This window comes from Stylophora pistillata, chromosome 4 (assembly GCF_964205215.1).
Source record: "Stylophora pistillata chromosome 4, jaStyPist1.2, whole genome shotgun sequence".
Classification (NCBI taxonomy): Eukaryota; Metazoa; Cnidaria; class Anthozoa; order Scleractinia; family Pocilloporidae; genus Stylophora; species Stylophora pistillata.
In genome coordinates, this window is record NC_142522.1 from 21,129,164 (window position 1) to 21,146,047 (window position 16,884).

The 16,884-nt window shown below is 39.5% G+C and overlaps 1 protein-coding gene across 3 annotated transcripts in view; it reads left to right on the plus strand.

Moving 5' to 3' along the window:
• Positions 1–16,884, plus strand: part of LOC111327252 (C3 and PZP-like alpha-2-macroglobulin domain-containing protein 8) — a 44,882-nt gene that overhangs the window by 27,238 nt on the left and 760 nt on the right. For 2 of the 3 annotated variants that reach the window (XM_088757509.1, XM_088757508.1), the window contains exons 20-36: positions 3,119–3,350; positions 4,108–4,344; positions 4,689–4,740; positions 5,938–6,027; positions 6,237–6,410; positions 7,167–7,248; positions 7,981–8,137; positions 8,709–8,783; positions 9,890–10,049; positions 10,738–10,970; positions 11,542–11,697; positions 11,906–11,977; positions 12,602–12,753; positions 13,850–13,937; positions 14,482–14,556; positions 15,328–15,424; positions 16,678–16,737. In XM_088757509.1, coding sequence (XP_088613635.1) covers positions 3,119–3,350; positions 4,108–4,344; positions 4,689–4,740; positions 5,938–6,027; positions 6,237–6,410; positions 7,167–7,248; positions 7,981–8,137; positions 8,709–8,783; positions 9,890–10,049; positions 10,738–10,970; positions 11,542–11,697; positions 11,906–11,977; positions 12,602–12,753; positions 13,850–13,937; positions 14,482–14,556; positions 15,328–15,424; positions 16,678–16,737 — 2,192 coding nt within the window. Of the gene's footprint in view, positions 1–653; positions 853–3,118; positions 3,351–4,107; positions 4,345–4,688; positions 4,741–5,937; positions 6,028–6,236; positions 6,411–7,166; positions 7,249–7,980; positions 8,138–8,708; positions 8,784–9,889; positions 10,050–10,737; positions 10,971–11,541; positions 11,698–11,905; positions 11,978–12,601; positions 12,754–13,849; positions 13,938–14,481; positions 14,557–15,327; positions 15,425–16,677; positions 16,738–16,884 lie in introns of all 3 variants that reach the window. The other variant, XM_088757507.1, reaches the window with a different exon arrangement.

Genomic DNA, 16,884 nt, shown 5'->3' on the forward strand with positions numbered 1-16,884 from the left:
AAGAAATAGAGAAGAAGAGCCTATCATATAAATCTATTACTTATTCATACATTCTGCCGCGAAGCTGTTCCTAACTCATTATTCTCTGTATTCTTATCGTCTCTGTTACTATTTCTGATTTCACTGGTCGTAGTTCATTAAGAAACTTGATTTTGAGCGTGGTGTTACAAAGAATTACTTCAGCCTTTTTGTTAACTCTTACTCTAAGTGACAAATTCAAATGACTGAAAAATAGCTTTAACTTATCAGAAATTACATAGTTTTACAGTATATGGCTAATTTTCACTAATGTGCATTAACTTACAATGGTAACCAACCATTTGCTCTGTCAAGTTGCTTATTTTTGTGGCTTTGCGGAAGAATGATACTGTTTGGGCAAGTTGGTGTTGCTTTGTGATAAACTAACAGAACTCCAGCTGTGAGGACTGGTTCAAAGTGCTGGGAAAGTAACCTTACTCTCGCAATAGCTCTGTCCACCCAGAAGTGTTAGTAGGTAGCAATGGACTAGCTGGGAAATCTGAATGAATGCTACCCAGCATCCTATTCATGGTGAGAAGTGAATACTCCTGTTGAAACTAGGACGAGCTGTAGCGGAGTGCATCACTTTGCTGGTATGACTTATGTAGTATAAAGATTACATGTCCATATTTTAGGGCGCCACCGTCCCACAATAGCTCTGAGAAGGGGTTCAGCTGGTCCAGTGTTGCAATATTATCGTAAGAGATTCACGGTGAAAGGATTCAAAAGAAACAAACAAAGGAACAAACCGAAAATTGAGAAAGAAGAAAAGAAGTTTGTAACTGTTCGTAAGAACTTTCCTGCGACATGGCTCTGGACGGAGGAAGTAATCAAGTAAGAGAAGAATAACACACCTTAAAAATCTTTTGTGGAATTTCAACAAATTTTTCTATTTTTTTTGCGACACCGGGTTCGCACGGGTCCTGGAAAACATAGAAGTTCTTGGAATTTTATTTAGACATTATCTTGGATTAAAAAGTCCTCGATACAGACTACAGGTCCTGCAAAGTCCAGGAAATTTCCCTAACTCAAGCAATAAAGTTTTCAGTTATAAGAAATGTATGTAGACCGGAAGGAGAATTGAATTGAAAATCTTGGGAATGAAGGGCTTTAAGGTGGAATTTGGAGTCCAGGAAAAATCAATCTGAGTCGTGGAAAAGTCCTGAAATTTATTTCTGAAAATGGGGACGAACCCTGACAAAAAGTTTTCATATTTGATAATATTTACAACAGTCAGAGTAACATTCAAAGTGCTACATGTGTAAAGTTGTCTAACGAAAATTTCGTTTGAGGCAAAAATTACTATCTTGTAGGCTTTTTGACAATCAGGTAGTTGCAATATAAACGGGAGCTAACGATGCACATTTGTCTTTCAAACACAGGCCAATAGTTTCTTCATAATAGTAGCTCTGTTGAAGTTTTGCGGATGGTTCCCAAAACCTACTTTAAAAAATCGTCACAGATTGATCTAAAACCAAAATGAAACCCAAAAAATGTACCATCATGTCTTCCTTTCTTGCTTTCATGTACAACTTGGCAATAATTTTTTAATAAGCTGGCTATGGTTTACTCAGAATGGCACAGGAGACTGTTCAGTACATAAATGAATATTGCAGAGTTCATTTTGTTCTGCTTTACACGCCTCCAAACGCTTTAGTGTTGCTATTGCTCTCTGTTTGAGGAAATTTGGAAGGAAACAACTAAAGATGTGAGCGCTCAAGTACCAGTGTGTTGGTTAAAAATGTTTCAAAACTTACTTAAACAGCTTAGATTACTATTTTCTTTTGTGGATAATTTGTAGTTTCATTGGTATCACTAAATCTACCAAGACATATTTTAAGTTGTAGTAATAAATGAAGTGTTCAATTCTGCTATTGTTATAACGATGTAATTTGTAGTGTCAGAAGTAATATGCTGGTAATATATGAGTTACAGATCAGTTCACAGTTTTCCGAAGGTGCAAAATTTATGACATGGCTTGTCCTGTTGTAAGAAGTAAAATGATTGTTGTTGATCCTGTAATTTGATTGGGTGGGTGCGAGTATTCTGAAAGGAACTGTCGTTGGTGACTTTTCTCAGCATCTTGACAACCTGAGTGGAAGTCAACACTAGAGTCAAGTGCAGGGGTGTTTGTCAATTGAATTTAACAAGTCTGGTTGGTGACGTCCGATTGGTCAGTTTCACCATGATGGTATAAGCCTAAAAACAGGCACTTCTTGTTGGAATCAGAGGAGAGCAAGGTGGGGGAAAAGGGCAAGCCGCAACTCCTGCTTAGCATCTGCTCTCACCTTGGCTTGCCTGAATGGGCTAAAAGTGAAGGCCTGTTTTGCAGGCTAAGATGGGTTTAGGCGTAACACTCGATGTTAAATCTCAATCACTTATACTTACTGAGTGACTAAATTATTGGTAATGTTGAAAATTTCGTCTCTGAATGAATGCAATTTGTAAGGTAATGACATGACTTCTAGTGCAAATTGGCAATTGTAAGCATGAGTAAATTTTTCAAAGACTACAAAACTGCAAGTTGTAGTCTTAAAAAATTTGCAAATGCTAATCAACACCAAATTGCACGAGAAATCACGTTCTTACTTGTTATTATGTTACATGAAAAAAGCATCACAAAAAGTGAAGGCAGAGAAGATTCACAAAGTTAAAGCATTGCACTTATGCCATAACTTTGCACTCACGTTACATGAAATATGCACTCGTTTCAGCCAATCAGACGCGCGTAATTTTTCATGTATATTGTTAATGACATTACTTGCCGACATATTATTAGCAACAATAACAGACAGCAATTTTCTAAATTGGAATTGGACGATGAAGAGTAACCTCTGTGGTGTATTATAATATAAAGCTTAAAAAATAGTTTTCTAAAGCAGATACCCAGAAAGTTGATTTTACTGTATTTATTTGTACATTTATAGTTGAAGTATTTCTTCAGTGGAAAGAGGAAGGTAATCATAGCAAGATTTGAAACAACCAGCACGCTTAAACAAGTAAACACCAGCATCTCTGTAATTTGAGGAGGACTTGATAGTGAAAAAACCCCAGAGTGTAAAATCATGACTATTATTCTTTTATTTTTTAATCTAAACAGCCCTGATACTGGAAAGAAAGTTATCATGGCCAAGGTTCCTGACACAATAACCACCTGGGTAGCAAGTGCTTTCGCTATGTCTGATTCAGCTGGACTTGGTATTTCACAGCCCACCTCGCTCAAGGTTTTCCAGCCTTTCTTTGTTTCCCTAACCCTGCCGTACTCTGTTATCCGTGGCGAGGAAGTGTCCATTATAGCAACTGTCTTCAACTATGAGAGCAAGTGTCTTACGGTAAGTGCTACCAACGGCAGGAGTAACTATGGTTCTTAATTTCTCTGATTTCTGATAGAATGAATTTACATCGAAATGGGACGCATCCTTTCCTGAATTCCTCAAACTTAGAAGCGTATACAGAGTGTATAGTTATGCATTTGCGGTCTCCACGCATTACTTGTTTGTTATGGTGTAGCAAATTATGGAAAACCGTGGATGTACAAAATTTCTTGCAACTCATTTGGTGTAATGTTTCAATGTTACTCGGGATGGAAGACAAATATTGTTCGTCTTTTCATGCATAATTCACATTCCCATTTGAGACTGGAATAGACCGCTTGTTGCCCCAGCTTGAGTTATTACGTTCACTTGGAACGTCTTTGGGTACGGTTAGACAAATTCCTTATTTTGCACGTGAACCGTTTAGACTCTGAGAGTGACCAGCTTCTAATTTCTCCTAACAACAGTGCTAAAGAATCATGCATTATTAAAAATGATTTCTAAGAAGTTTTGATTGTTAAATGAAGTCTCCAAAGGAAATGCATGGAGGAGAGTGTGGAGAAGATGGATACTTAGGTTAGGGTGTAAAAGGTCCATAAAATTTACTCTTACCTAGCACATGAAGTACTGTCTAATATAAGAGCACAATGTACAATAAACAACATAATAAATATTTCTAACAAGTAGAGATACACATTTTAGCCTCTTTGTCGGAGACGAGTATTTTTTTAACATCCTTGCTAAACATTTCTCTCTCTGTATACTTTTGTTGTAGATCCGCCTGAGTCTTGAAGAGTCTCTTTACTACAGGATAGTGTCCAATAAGTCTCGCTCAGTTTGTGTATGCAGCAATGAAGCCATCTCTGTACGCCTCGATATAGTTCCAAAGAAACTGGGTGAAATCCCTCTGACTGTTGTGGCTAAAGATATTGATTCATCTCTGTGTGATGAAGGAGTAGAACAGTTAGCTCTTGGTGTCACTGATGCTGTCACAAGAAAATTACTTGTTGAGGTACAATTAGTGATATTTTTCTACCTTATTTTGCCATACACTGTGTCCATGAACTACACTGAAGTTGTAATTATCAACTGCAAATCAGGTGACTCATCCCTGACTCGAGGTGCTGATTTAAGTAACGACATCAGCTTGCCTGACAGTGATGCTCTTAATGTAATTGCCTCACTGTCGTGGTCACTAATTTCTGACTATAACGGAATTTTCTTTAAGATCCACCCTTAAAAGACCAGTGATTACCATTGTTTTATTTGATGCTTTGGAGAACTTTAAGTTATGTGAAAGATTGTCTTTATTGAAGATGCTTGCCGCTTCATTTGTATTTGTTCTTGATCATTTAGCCTGAAGGTATCCGTCAGGAGTACACGTACAGCAGCTTTGTATGTCTCAAAGGTATGTTGGGCTTTCTCTTTTTAACCTTAGTTCGCAGCGAGATTTCAATTTATCATGCTATTGAACATTAGACCGCTTTTCGATTGAATGTCGTAAATCAGAACCAAAGTAATCAACAGCTAATCAAAAGAAAGGAAAATACCTTTAAGAGCCAGTAATTCAAAGTAGAACAACCAAACTGCCTAAAACGCGGGAAAACGCGGGCAACGAAGTCGTGGTTGGTTTTGCGTCTGATTAGTTTAGAGAATGGTACAAGTTCTTGACCAATAGCACAGTGAAGTAAAGAAAAACCAAAGCAATGCCAGATATCTGATGTGTAAGAGAAAACAAAATTAATTTGAAACTTATTGCACAATGATCAAATTTGAATTGAGTGTCAAAAATATCTGGCATTGCTTTGGTTTTTCTTTACTTAACTGTGCTATTGGTCAAGAACTTGTACCATTCTCTAAACTAATCAGACGCAAAACCAAAACCAACCATGACTTCGTCGCCCGCGTTTTCCCGCGTTTTAGGCAGTTTGGTTGTCAAAACCAAAACCAACCACGACTTCGTCGAATTGTACTATGCGATAGTTTTTAGGTCGATGGAAGCGAAATACGCCTTGATATAGCTGGCCGAAATTCACGAAAAACCCGTCCGCCATTACTCAGCTCGCAAACCGAGAGCCAGCGACTGAACTGAAAAGCGGTTTTACGCACGAGTTGGCCTGTGACGTCATATGCGCACTTTCGCATCGTGCTTCGTGTGTTGTGAGAGATTCCACAGTGGAAATTCTAGGCGTTTTATAAGATGTACTCTTCCTCGAATTCTTCTTCCAAATGGCATACCAATTTAGCCACGTTTTTTAGGTCGAGCTGCGCATATGACGTCACTTCCGAAAGGCTCCAACTAGTGCCAACTCTTTTTGCCACACTCGGCCATTTTTTAATTGAGTAATGGCGGGCGACCAAAAACGAAAAACAAGGTTGAAATAATCATACTTCCCGTGAAAATTTTGCGATTAAACTTGGCATGGTAAGTGTTTCTTACTTCTAGTTTCCAGAAGTGAAAAGAAAAGGCAATGCGAAATTTTGATCATAGTGGCACTTTAATGATAAAGGCCGTAATTTCATCTTTGTCATGTCTGTAGGAGAGTTTTCACAATATGTGTAGATTTAGGAATAATGTATCATGGTTTGTTCTTGTAAATTCCAGGAAATGACTCACAGTTTAACGATTCAATGGAAATCTCTCTGCCGAAGAATTATGTTCCTGGTTCTGTCTATGCAGTTGTGTCAACAGTTGGTAAGTAGTAGGCGTACGTTCTGAGTTTGGTATGATCTCAATCATACATCTAATTAGTTTGAGGTGCTCGTGATTTCGGCTGTGAATTTTCTTGATTTTCCCTCTTTAAGTTCTATTGTGTTACGTTTTAGAATAGGAATTTGTTTTCGCCATCTGTCTTGATGCAAGTCCAATGTCTGATCACCTCATATGACTTTTCTCTTGTTGAGGTGATCTTATGGGACCAACCTTGAATGTAGCAGGCCTGCTAAGGCTTCCTTATGGATGTGGCGAACAGAACATGGTTAACTTTGCTCCTAGCATTTACATCATGCAGTACCTGGCAGCCGTCGGACAGATGACAGCCTCTGTGCAAAGCAAAGCCAAGAACATCATGACGACTGGTAATCAAAATGACACTGTGTGGAACTTGTGCATTTATTGCGCAGAATATAATAAGAATGTACAGTGATTATACTACAAGCTAAGGATCCTGTGATTCCAAGAAACAGAATTGAGCCGTCGTTCCTTCAAAAGTCCTCCCCAATACTTAACAATCGATCGGGCATTTTGGTAAAGTACATCCACTCCCCAGACTCTTAAGGTCGTGCTAACTCCCCAAAATTTGCATATCGAATCCCCACATCACTCGTCCCTACGCTTCGCATATCCACGAGTTAAAACAATTATTTGTAACCATACTTGTTAAAACATAAAAATTTATGTTTATTTCTATGTAACCAAGGGTAACCCAAGGCGACCCAAAGAGTCGAGGATGACCTGTATGGTATCTGAAACCCTTTGACCCATGAGATAAGAATAAAATAGTCTTGTAGAAAGCACCGTATGCAAAAGTTCTAAAGCGCTCTACAATAAAAGGAAAGCATAAAATCGAGAAAAGTAAGAGGATCTAATCTCCCCTTACCATTCCCCCCCTCCCCCCCTGAGTCACATGAAGGCCTCGAGAAGAAAGGAAATGATCGCCAAATAAAGAAGCTCTCCATCATCAATCAAATTCTCTTTGTCAGCAGCTTCGGAAATGTGCAGATTACAGTGTGAAGAAAATGGATACTGATGTGTAGGGTGTAAAATGTTAATGAGAGCTAACGTTTGCGCTGGTGTAAGTTAAAAGTTCAGCATGTTCTTTGTGTCTGTGTTAGGTTACCAGAGAGAGTTGACCTACAAACGAACTGATGGATCCTACAGCGCTTTTGGAAATCGGGATAGCGAAGGAAACATGTGGTACGTATAGGTGCTTTGTACAAGTTTTGAGTTCTTTCGACAGGGTCTCCTATATCGCAATAGGGGTGTGCGGTGGTATGATTAACAAAATGCCTTTAGATTTTTGCACAGGTTGTAGTCTTTTAAAGAAGGGGCATTCATTACACGCTAGTTTTTCAAAATACTCTTTTATCGTGTCGTCTGATCGTCTGGATGCGGGTAGTCTCAGAAAGATGTGTTTTTCGTTGCCCAGAATGACTGACGTTTTGATAATCTAAGCAGTTGTCATCATCAAATTTCTCTTTTGTTTCACCAAAAAATGTAACTGGTCAGGGTAATGAAACTGCCATGCAAATCCTTGATATCGTTCTTATTCCATAACTTAATGGTTATTCCCTTTCAAAGAAAAGAGGTGTTGATGCTAGCTTATGGTGCAAGCGTCTCATTAGGGCGAGTTGACTTTAAGAAGTGGGCGATCGTTTATTTAACATAAACACCATATAACATTTAACATCATACCTGTATCAAACATTGAGGTCACAAGATTAACGGAACGATCACCAACTAATGAACTTTACAATTGTGACACAGATTCTCCTTGTCATCACCTAAGGAAACGTAAAGAAAACATTGTGGAGAGTGTGCATACTAATGATGGGGTGTAAAGGGTTAATGATTAGTATGTTTTACCATTTGATGATGTTATTTTGGTTACTCAGCCATCATCTTTCATGCTTGTTTGTTTTTCTCTAGGTTAACAGCGTTTGTACTTCGCTCATTTGCCCAGGCAAAACGCTTCATCTTTATCGATTCAGAGGAGCTTAAACAGACTGCGAACTGGATAACTAGCAAGCAACTTGCAAATGGATGCTTCCCCAAGTATGGGAGACTCTTTAATAAGCGCCTTAAGGTAAACAACGACAAAACCACAACAACAACTCTAGTTCTAGATAAGCCAAAGGGCCATATTGATAATCCAGAAAAAGTTGGAGATGAAGATAGTTTTCTCTTTTGTTTCACCAAAAAATGTAACTGGTCATGGTAATGAAACTGCTATGCAATCCCTGATATCGTTCGTATTCCATAACTTAATGGTGACTCCCTTCCAAGAAGACGTATTGATGCTAACCTGTGGTTCAAGCGTCTCATTAGGGCGAGTTGAATTTAAGAAGTGCGCGATCGTTTATTTAACCGGCCATGTGTAATTTGGAGTTAGAGTCGACGGTAAAGGGAGGTGGCGGGAAGGGGCCAAAATAAAACTATTCACTTCTCCACCCCGGCCCCTCTCCTTATTTTTGAACGTCACTCACCCCCTTGGTACAAATTTATTTCTCTCCTCAGCCTTCCGCACTGCCATTAAAATCAAAGATGTTGGCCATTTTTCGCTAAGAACATACTGAGCACTCGCTCGTCCAAATTACTCCTGCTGTGCAGGCTTTTTTGATGTCTGATGTAATATTTTTTTTTTTTTTTTTCACCAGGGAGGTGTATCAACAGAAGCTACTCTCACCGCGTTTGTGACAGTTTCTCTTATGGAATCTGGAATATCACCTCAGGTTGGTTCTGATACTTTTCTTTAGTCCTTCCCCTCCCACCCCCAAGGAGTGAATAGCAGCTGATATCTCCAAAAAGTATCACCCTGAATCAAACGTGAAGGTCATTAGAATAAAGGAAATGATCGCGAGGTCAAGAAGCTCTTGATTCTTAAGAAAATTCTCCTTGTTAGAACATTTGTTGTTACTCTCTTCTTTTTCAACAAGTCAACCTTACCAATACACCAGATACGTGTTGTTCTTAAAAGGCAATTTCCGTATTACCTTTGGCCTCTTTTTAGAAACGAAGCCTGGTGCTCATGAAATTGAAATTTTTCTTTTGAATGAAAACTCATTATCTTTCGAAAGGAAAAGCACCGGGCGGTCTCGCTTTGAAAAATAGGCCAAAGGTAATTCGGAAATGGTCTATCATATAGCATTTTTGCCCCAGTAGATTTCAAGTTATACGTCTATCCTTCAAGTAGCTGTGGTTTCTGGGGTATGGAAACATGTCTCAGCCTTTCGTGAGATTTTCTCTTAGATTAAGAGAAATACCTTTTGGACTTACAAAGTGCTTAGTATAGGTAATCACATGATTTCGAGTGCAGTTTGGAATAAATAAGCACGAGTGAATTTTTTCAAAGACTAACAAAATTGCATGAGCCCGTAGGGCGAGTGCAATTTGTGGTCTTTGAAAACATTTACAAGTGCTTATTTATTCCAAATTGCACGAGAAAATCATGTGATTATCTATTAATAATATACATGAAAAAATACGAGGTAGCTTCTCATAACTACGCAGAAGAAGAGCGCGCGCATCGCGTGCAAAAATAATTTATTCAAACCCTGCAAGTGACATTGACCTTGACCTTGACATTGACCAATCATTCTGACCAATCAGAGTGTCTGGTTTGTTTCTTTCTTTGCACTGAATTAACTCTCTTCTGCACTGAATTAACTGAAAACTGCATTCATCTTAACCAATCAGAACTGAGAAATTTTTTCATGTATATTATTAGGTCCAAAATACTTCACCATGCAACGATTTGAAAAACAAGGTGTATAAAGTAGACTGAACAACAAACCAGGATCGTGGTATATTTAACAAATTATACAACTTTTTTTTACAGGACGTTGTCATTCAAAACGCACTGAATTGTTTGAGGGGTTTCATTTCAAATGTGACTGATTCATATAGCTTGGCTTTGTTCAGTTACACCTTCAACTTGGCGAAAGATCAATATGGTGCAGATTTATTTGGAGCACTGCGAAGCAAAGCCATCCTAGAAGGTCAGTTCTTGCTTGTTCAGGTCCTGTACATGTTTGAGCAATTTCCAATCGAGTGTCAAATGTAATTGCGTAGTGCTTTAATTTTACTTAACTTCGCTCTGTGATTGGTCCAGAAAACTCCCTCGTCCTCTCAACCAATCACATGCAAAACTTGAAACAATCACTCGCGTTTTCTCGCGCTTCAAGTAGTTTGCATATTTCCGCTTTCAGTTCTCAGTGGCTAATGATGATGTAAACCTGATTGATCGGACGCTCAATTGAAAACTCCTTTAATGACATTATGCGGCAAATGTGTTTGAATACATGTTTATGGAGACTTTTCGTTTATGAGCTCTGAAAGGGAAAAGAAGATCCGCTTTGTAAACCCACTCCTAATTTATTGACCAAATTTTCACTCTATTTGCAACCCATTTTGGATTTGTTCAGCAACAGATCACAAAATATGTCAATATGTGGTTAGAACATCAGTAACACACTCGGCTGCGCCTGGTGCGCCATGTTTTTGCTCTTTCAACATTTTCACGTCATCTATGAACTTTTACTGCACAGACGCACGACAACATGGAGTCTAGTTGTTAATATGATTGGGTGCGGTAATTGCTTCGTGCCACGCCTCACAACGCTCACCCTGGTACGCTGTAGTAAAAACAGTATCGGCTGTTGTTTACAAATTTATTTTTCAAAACAGATGGATTGACCCACTGGGAAAAGGAAAAGTTGAAGAAAACCCCTCTTACTGACGATTTTTGGTGGAGCCCTTACTACCGTGCTCCTGCTGCTGACATCGAGATGACGTCATACGCCCTGATGACTTACATCCTCCGAGCAGAAGATGACTTATCTCTAATAGGCGACGCCTTGTCGATTGTTAGATGGCTCTCTAAACAAAGGAATGCTCTGGGAGGATTTTCATCAACGCAGGTTATAGGCAATTCTGTGAATTGGGATCAATATGGAAGCCAGGGTAGACAGGGGTGGTGAACGTCATCGTCATAAGGTTGTCGGTGGTTTGCCCTTTATGACAATGTAACAATTACATTGAAAGTCGAGCACGTTGAAGTGATTAGGATTGTAAGATGTAACTACAGCAACGTCTGGGAAAAACGTAAAGAAACGAACTTTCTTTTAACCCAAGAATTTCGCCATTTGCTCCTTGTATATACCGTTCCTGACGGTACGACGCCTTCCCTTCAGCATAACATTTCAATGTAGTGTTCGGTTCGAATTAAAAACGTGACTGATACGTTGTCGAAGTTTTAGTTTTAGGAAAATGCAAGAGTTTTTGATTTCGCGTTGTAGTTCAGCATGAAACGACTCAGAAATGTAAAAAGTTTTAAAAGGCACATGCTGCGGCGTTCTTTTGCTCATTCGAAGTTTTGTTTCGTTCTTGTTGCCCCCGCCGTCGTGGTTTTCTTCGAGGCCCTATTTCCACGAAACACGCAGTGTTTAAAACGAATGAACTCAGTAATGACTTTGTTTTCATGTCTGTCAGGACACATGTGTTGCTCTACAAGCCCTAAGCGGGTATGCAAGGGAGACGTTTACAAACTCCTCAGACCTGACCGTTCAGTTTGGAGAAGAGAGCAAGCAGTTTAGGCACACATTCCGCATCACAAACAACAACAGGCTGGTGACACAAAAATCCGTGGTAAGTCATTCTTCGTCCTCCGGTTCTTCAACATTTTGGTAGGGCTCAACCCCTTCACTCACACAATGTTAAATTTGTGAGCAGTCTTAAGAAACATTTGAGCAATTCTGCGGAAAAGCTAAGATTTATCATCGTCCTTTTACTGTACGATTAAGAATTGTTTTTGTTGCTGCGCTGAGGAATGATTTTGTTTTTTTCCGACCTTCAGGTTCCATCAAGTATTCTGCCGATGGAGAGTATGCTCGTGAGGGCTGACGGACAGGGCTGTGCTTTAATGCAGGTTGGTGCGACAAGCTGGTTCGTCAGAGTTTTTGCATCCAGTGTGATTGAATTCGTATTATATGAATGTACCCACATATGAGTACAGCTGAGAAGGGAGTAGGTATGGTGCATTGATGCGAGCGCTTGGTGCCAACCACTGTGGCCTGGGTTCGTTTCTCGGACCTGAATTCATTTGTGGGTTGGTTTGTTTCGGGTTCTCGTCCTCGTGGATTTCTCTGAGTCCTCCGGTTTTCTTTCTTTTGTATGGTTCAACCTATGAATATGCAAAAACAAATTTCACCTCACAAATCTTTAAAGTTTTTATTACCTGTGATAATTGTTGTTATCATCATCGTTATTGAGTGTGTTGTCGTTGCCATTACTTCTATTGTTATTGCTATTTTTATCATTATTTCTATTTTCTTTATGGATACCATCATCTGAATATATTTATTTTTATCATTATATTTATGAATTCAATTCTCAAAAACTCTCAAAATCTCTCAAACTCTTTATGTCCTCGTCTAAGTGTCAAGTTGGCAACTGATAGAAATTAAATCCGTAGAAATTAAATTCGTGTTGCAGAAATATATCAAAGTCTACAGGGAGACTGTTACAACCTCTGTTTTTGATATCTGTCTAGGCGGACGTCTCATATAACATCCCAGATGTGAAGGAGGAACCAGCGTTTGACCTGAAGGTCACCTTGTCACCATCGGATAATATATTCGCTCCACTGTCGACAGAAACCGGTGATCCTTTGTGTTTGCCTCTTGAGTTTTCAATCATAGCCAGGTAAGAGTCCACACCAAATCTTTTGCCTGTGGGCAAGCTCTTGTCTGCGCTGTGGTACGGGTGACGAGAGACAAGGCCTTGTTTTTCGAGGCGTTTCTCGCAGTTACGATTACAGTCTGCACGGAGGCTAAGCAGTTTTCATAAAGAGTTACAAAGCTGACGTTTCGGGCATTAGCCCTTCCTCAGAGTGACGAAGGGCTAACGCTCGAAACGTCAACTGTGTTACTCTTTACTGTGGCCGCATTACATTATCAACTCAGTTGATGAAACCAAAATTAAGCACTTTTCATTTCAGCTTCGAGACTTATCCGAGATTGCATTAGTTTTGCTTTACACTGCAACCTGTGATTGGTATTAGGGAATTAGCACCATCCAACAAATCAAAGCCAAAATTGAAGCAAATGTAGAATTAGATCCCAGTCATATCTGGTCACTCTGTTCTGATTGGCCGTTGTACTTTCTTCAGTTTTAAGTCTAGTGGACTCCATCGGACTCAATCAAAACTGCCTTACTGTACTGGGTTGTTATTTCTTAGAGAAAACACATTGCTACTTAACGAATCGACGGCTACATTTTATACGTAGCCTTCATAAACATACGAGAGAAATTCTGTCGAACATTTTATCGAATTTATGACTTCTCTGGGATGCAAATTACATTTTCAGGCATCCTGAATTACTTCTGAGGACTATTAGGAACTATTATGACTATTGGAAGAGCTAAGCTAACCTTGCAAAAATTTGACACCTCAAGTTTGATAAAAATCCATAATTAGCCTCTTTTTAGGGTCACCTCTATTGAAGGGACCTGTCTATTCAAGGGATACAAAATATGGTTCCGACAGATTAAATGTTCACATTACCATTTATATCTGTTACTTCTCTTGAATTGAAGGGAAACCCGGGGGACTCTTTTTATGGTTCTATGGGGACCCTTTGAAATGAGGTTCCACTATGCGTGGTTCGTATATGACACGCGTCCTGCACGCTACAAGGAGCAACAGGTTGGGAGCGTCTTCTGTTAGGACAGAAAAGTAATTTTTGAGTTGAGGCAAGTTTGTAATGGTGTTCATGGCTTTGCTACTTCTTTGGTTTAGGTGGCTAAGACAAGATACATCCAATATGGCGGTCATCGATGTCAAACTCGTGTCCGGTTATCAGGTTGATGAAGAAAGCTTAGAAAAGGTAAAATGACACTTTCCAACAATGGTGTGGAATTGTAAGTCTGTCCTATGGCGTGTTTTCTTGTTTCTAGTTCTAGAGGGGAAGCGCCTGAAGCGAGCGCGTGAGAACGAACGCAGAGAGCGCGAACTTCCTCACTTGTGATCCGGAAGATGGTTCGAGAGGCAACAGTAGGGCAATGAGGAGACTGGAAATATTGGCTTTGAAAGGAAAAACACCTTGTGGAAAATCTTGAGAACATGAAAGCAATCTCATCAGTCACTGATATAGAAGTTGACTTTTCTAGAAAGAAATTCACGCCAAGTTATTAAACCCTTTAGTTGTCACGATCTGAATTTTAGTTCCTTCTTTCAGCTGCCAGTTTGTTGGTCTATTCTCATTAGGTGCTAATCACGTGACTAGGCTAGAGGGTCAACTTACGCTTATTGTATCTGCATTACAGCTTAATCATGATATGTGTTCTCTGGTTATTAGCAGATATTTGTGTAAGATTTCACATGCACGTTGATGGCTTTTGTAATGTTTATTTTCCACATTATATTTTTAGCTTTCGAATCAACCCAAGCTTGGCCTCAAGCGATACGAGATGGAAGGTCAACACGTGATCATGTACTTTGACGAGGTATGAAAAATAGGTGCTTATCAGTTAAGTGATCCTAAGGGCCAATCTGCGCAGCTTTAAAACCCTAATAACCTCAGTTTAGTTTCTGTGGATAGGCATCTTGGATGATTTCGTTACTGATGGCCGTTGTGAAGCTAGCTTCAACGCTTTTGAAAGACAAAGTTTGCGAATTAGTCAACCACTTATAACGAAAACGAGGAAATGAAGATTGCTTTTCTTGACTTCAGCGAACAATTGATGCGGACGATAAAGGTCTCTTTTACTGGAGGCCCTTTCCACTCTGATGGGTTTTAGTTAAACACAAAATTAATGAGGTGTTTGTGCCCACTATACATCGACGCCCGAAAACGTTGATCAAAACGGCGCTCTTCGAAAACGGTTTCCAAAGAAGAGTCGTTTTTAACCCTTTACAGTCCAACATCAGGATACACATTCTCCCTACTGTTCTGTTAACATTTCCTATAGTTCTGACAAGAAGAATTTGTTTAACAAGAAAGAGTTCTTTGAGTTGGTGGTCATTTCCTGTATTCTGATAACCTTAATGTTTGTGATTCAGTGGGGATAATGTGCAGAGAAATTTGGTGCTAGTCACTCTTAGAAATTAAAGGGTTAAGTGTGGACAGGAGAACACAACGGCGTGCGAAAACAATGACGAAAAGAACCTCATCTATGCCTGTAAAATTTATCCAGTTTCAATTTGTTTTAGAGTGAATTCGGAAGTCAAGCTCCATAGGATTTAAGCGTTACTAACGTCCTTTCCGTTTGCTTTAGATTGACAAGGTTTCTTTCTCGTTCAAAATCTTCCAATCCGCTGTGGTGAAGAATACCAAACCAGCTTCCGTCACAGTGTATGACTACTACGAGACAGGTGAGTCTTCGGCTACAGTTATGCTTGCTCTAAACGCACAAGGAGCTGCGTTATTACTCTAAAATTGATTCGGTTTAAAATATGTGGTTCAGTTCAGATTCTAAAACTTTAGCTTCTGAAGTCAATGGTGGACCTTGTTGTATTTATCAATTAGAGCATGATAGCTCAGTATGGACTGAAGGGACATTTGTGTTATCTAGAATTCAAATTTCATTAGATTTACATATATACGGTAGTGTGCTATGCACAGGAGAAACAGTTGATCCTGAGGTGTGGTTGTCCAGGTGAAGGAAGGTCTACGGCACGAATTCCTTTCAACGACCGATTTTAAAAGCTATCTTACTGATTCAGAACAGGTGTTTCTCGAAAGATTTCTGGAACCACCAGCACCTCACAAACGACTCTTTCACTACTTTTACACATAAAGAGGTGCCAGAACGACCTGACCTTACCAACGGACCGAAACCGACCAATCAGAACAGACCCACAGTAATTGATTCTCACAGTATTAAGTATCACAGCAGACTGACCAATCCCTTTTCAAGAACCAGACTTTTAAAGCTTTAGAGACGAACAACTCCTCACTATACTCTGATGAGAACTTCCAATCAGCCTGTCGAAACGACAGTCGCTGCCATTGATAACAGTCCTTTTACAGGACTACCTTTATTCGGTCGATAAGGTTACACAATCAAGTCGGCATTCGGTCTTCACGTTTACTTAAACAACATTCAGAGTCTTTCTGAAGATAGAATGATTTTTCAGTCCCATCGGTTGAAAACATTTGATCGTAATACGCCCATATAATTTTTAACCTCAAAACAGTCGTTCCTCTAAGCAGTTCGATTGAGAGGTTACCATTGCGTGCGCACACACTCGCACGCACGCGCACACACACACTATAGTCCTTTCTTTGACCGGTACTTTTTCTGGAGAAATTTCCATTCGTGTGTCGAAAGCAATCCGGGGTTGCTTTGGTTTTGTGTTTTGATGTGTTATTTGTCCAGAAAACTCGTGCCACTCTCAACTAATCAGATGCAAAACTAAAACCAATCGACCAAGTCATTGGGGTTTTCCCGCGCTTGAGGCAGCATGCTTGTTTTCACTCTAAGTACTCCTTGGCTATTTGTGGTATTTTCCTTTCTCCTGATTGGCTGTTGTTTAGATTTAATGACACCCAAATGAAAGAGCTCTAACATGGTATGTCATTTCAGTTAGCCAGTTTAAGATCTGATTGTCCACTTTTCTTACAGATCTTTCCGCTACAGTAATGTACAAGATCACAAAGGACATGTGTGGGTTGGATGCTGTCGGTGAGTAGTAGTCACATGAAGATGTGTTAGTATTCTATGTAGCATCCATCAGCAAGAATTACTACACCGAACGTTAACTGAACGCCGTATAATTTTTAACCTCAAAACAGTCGTTCCTCTAAGCAGTCCGATTGACAGGTTACGATT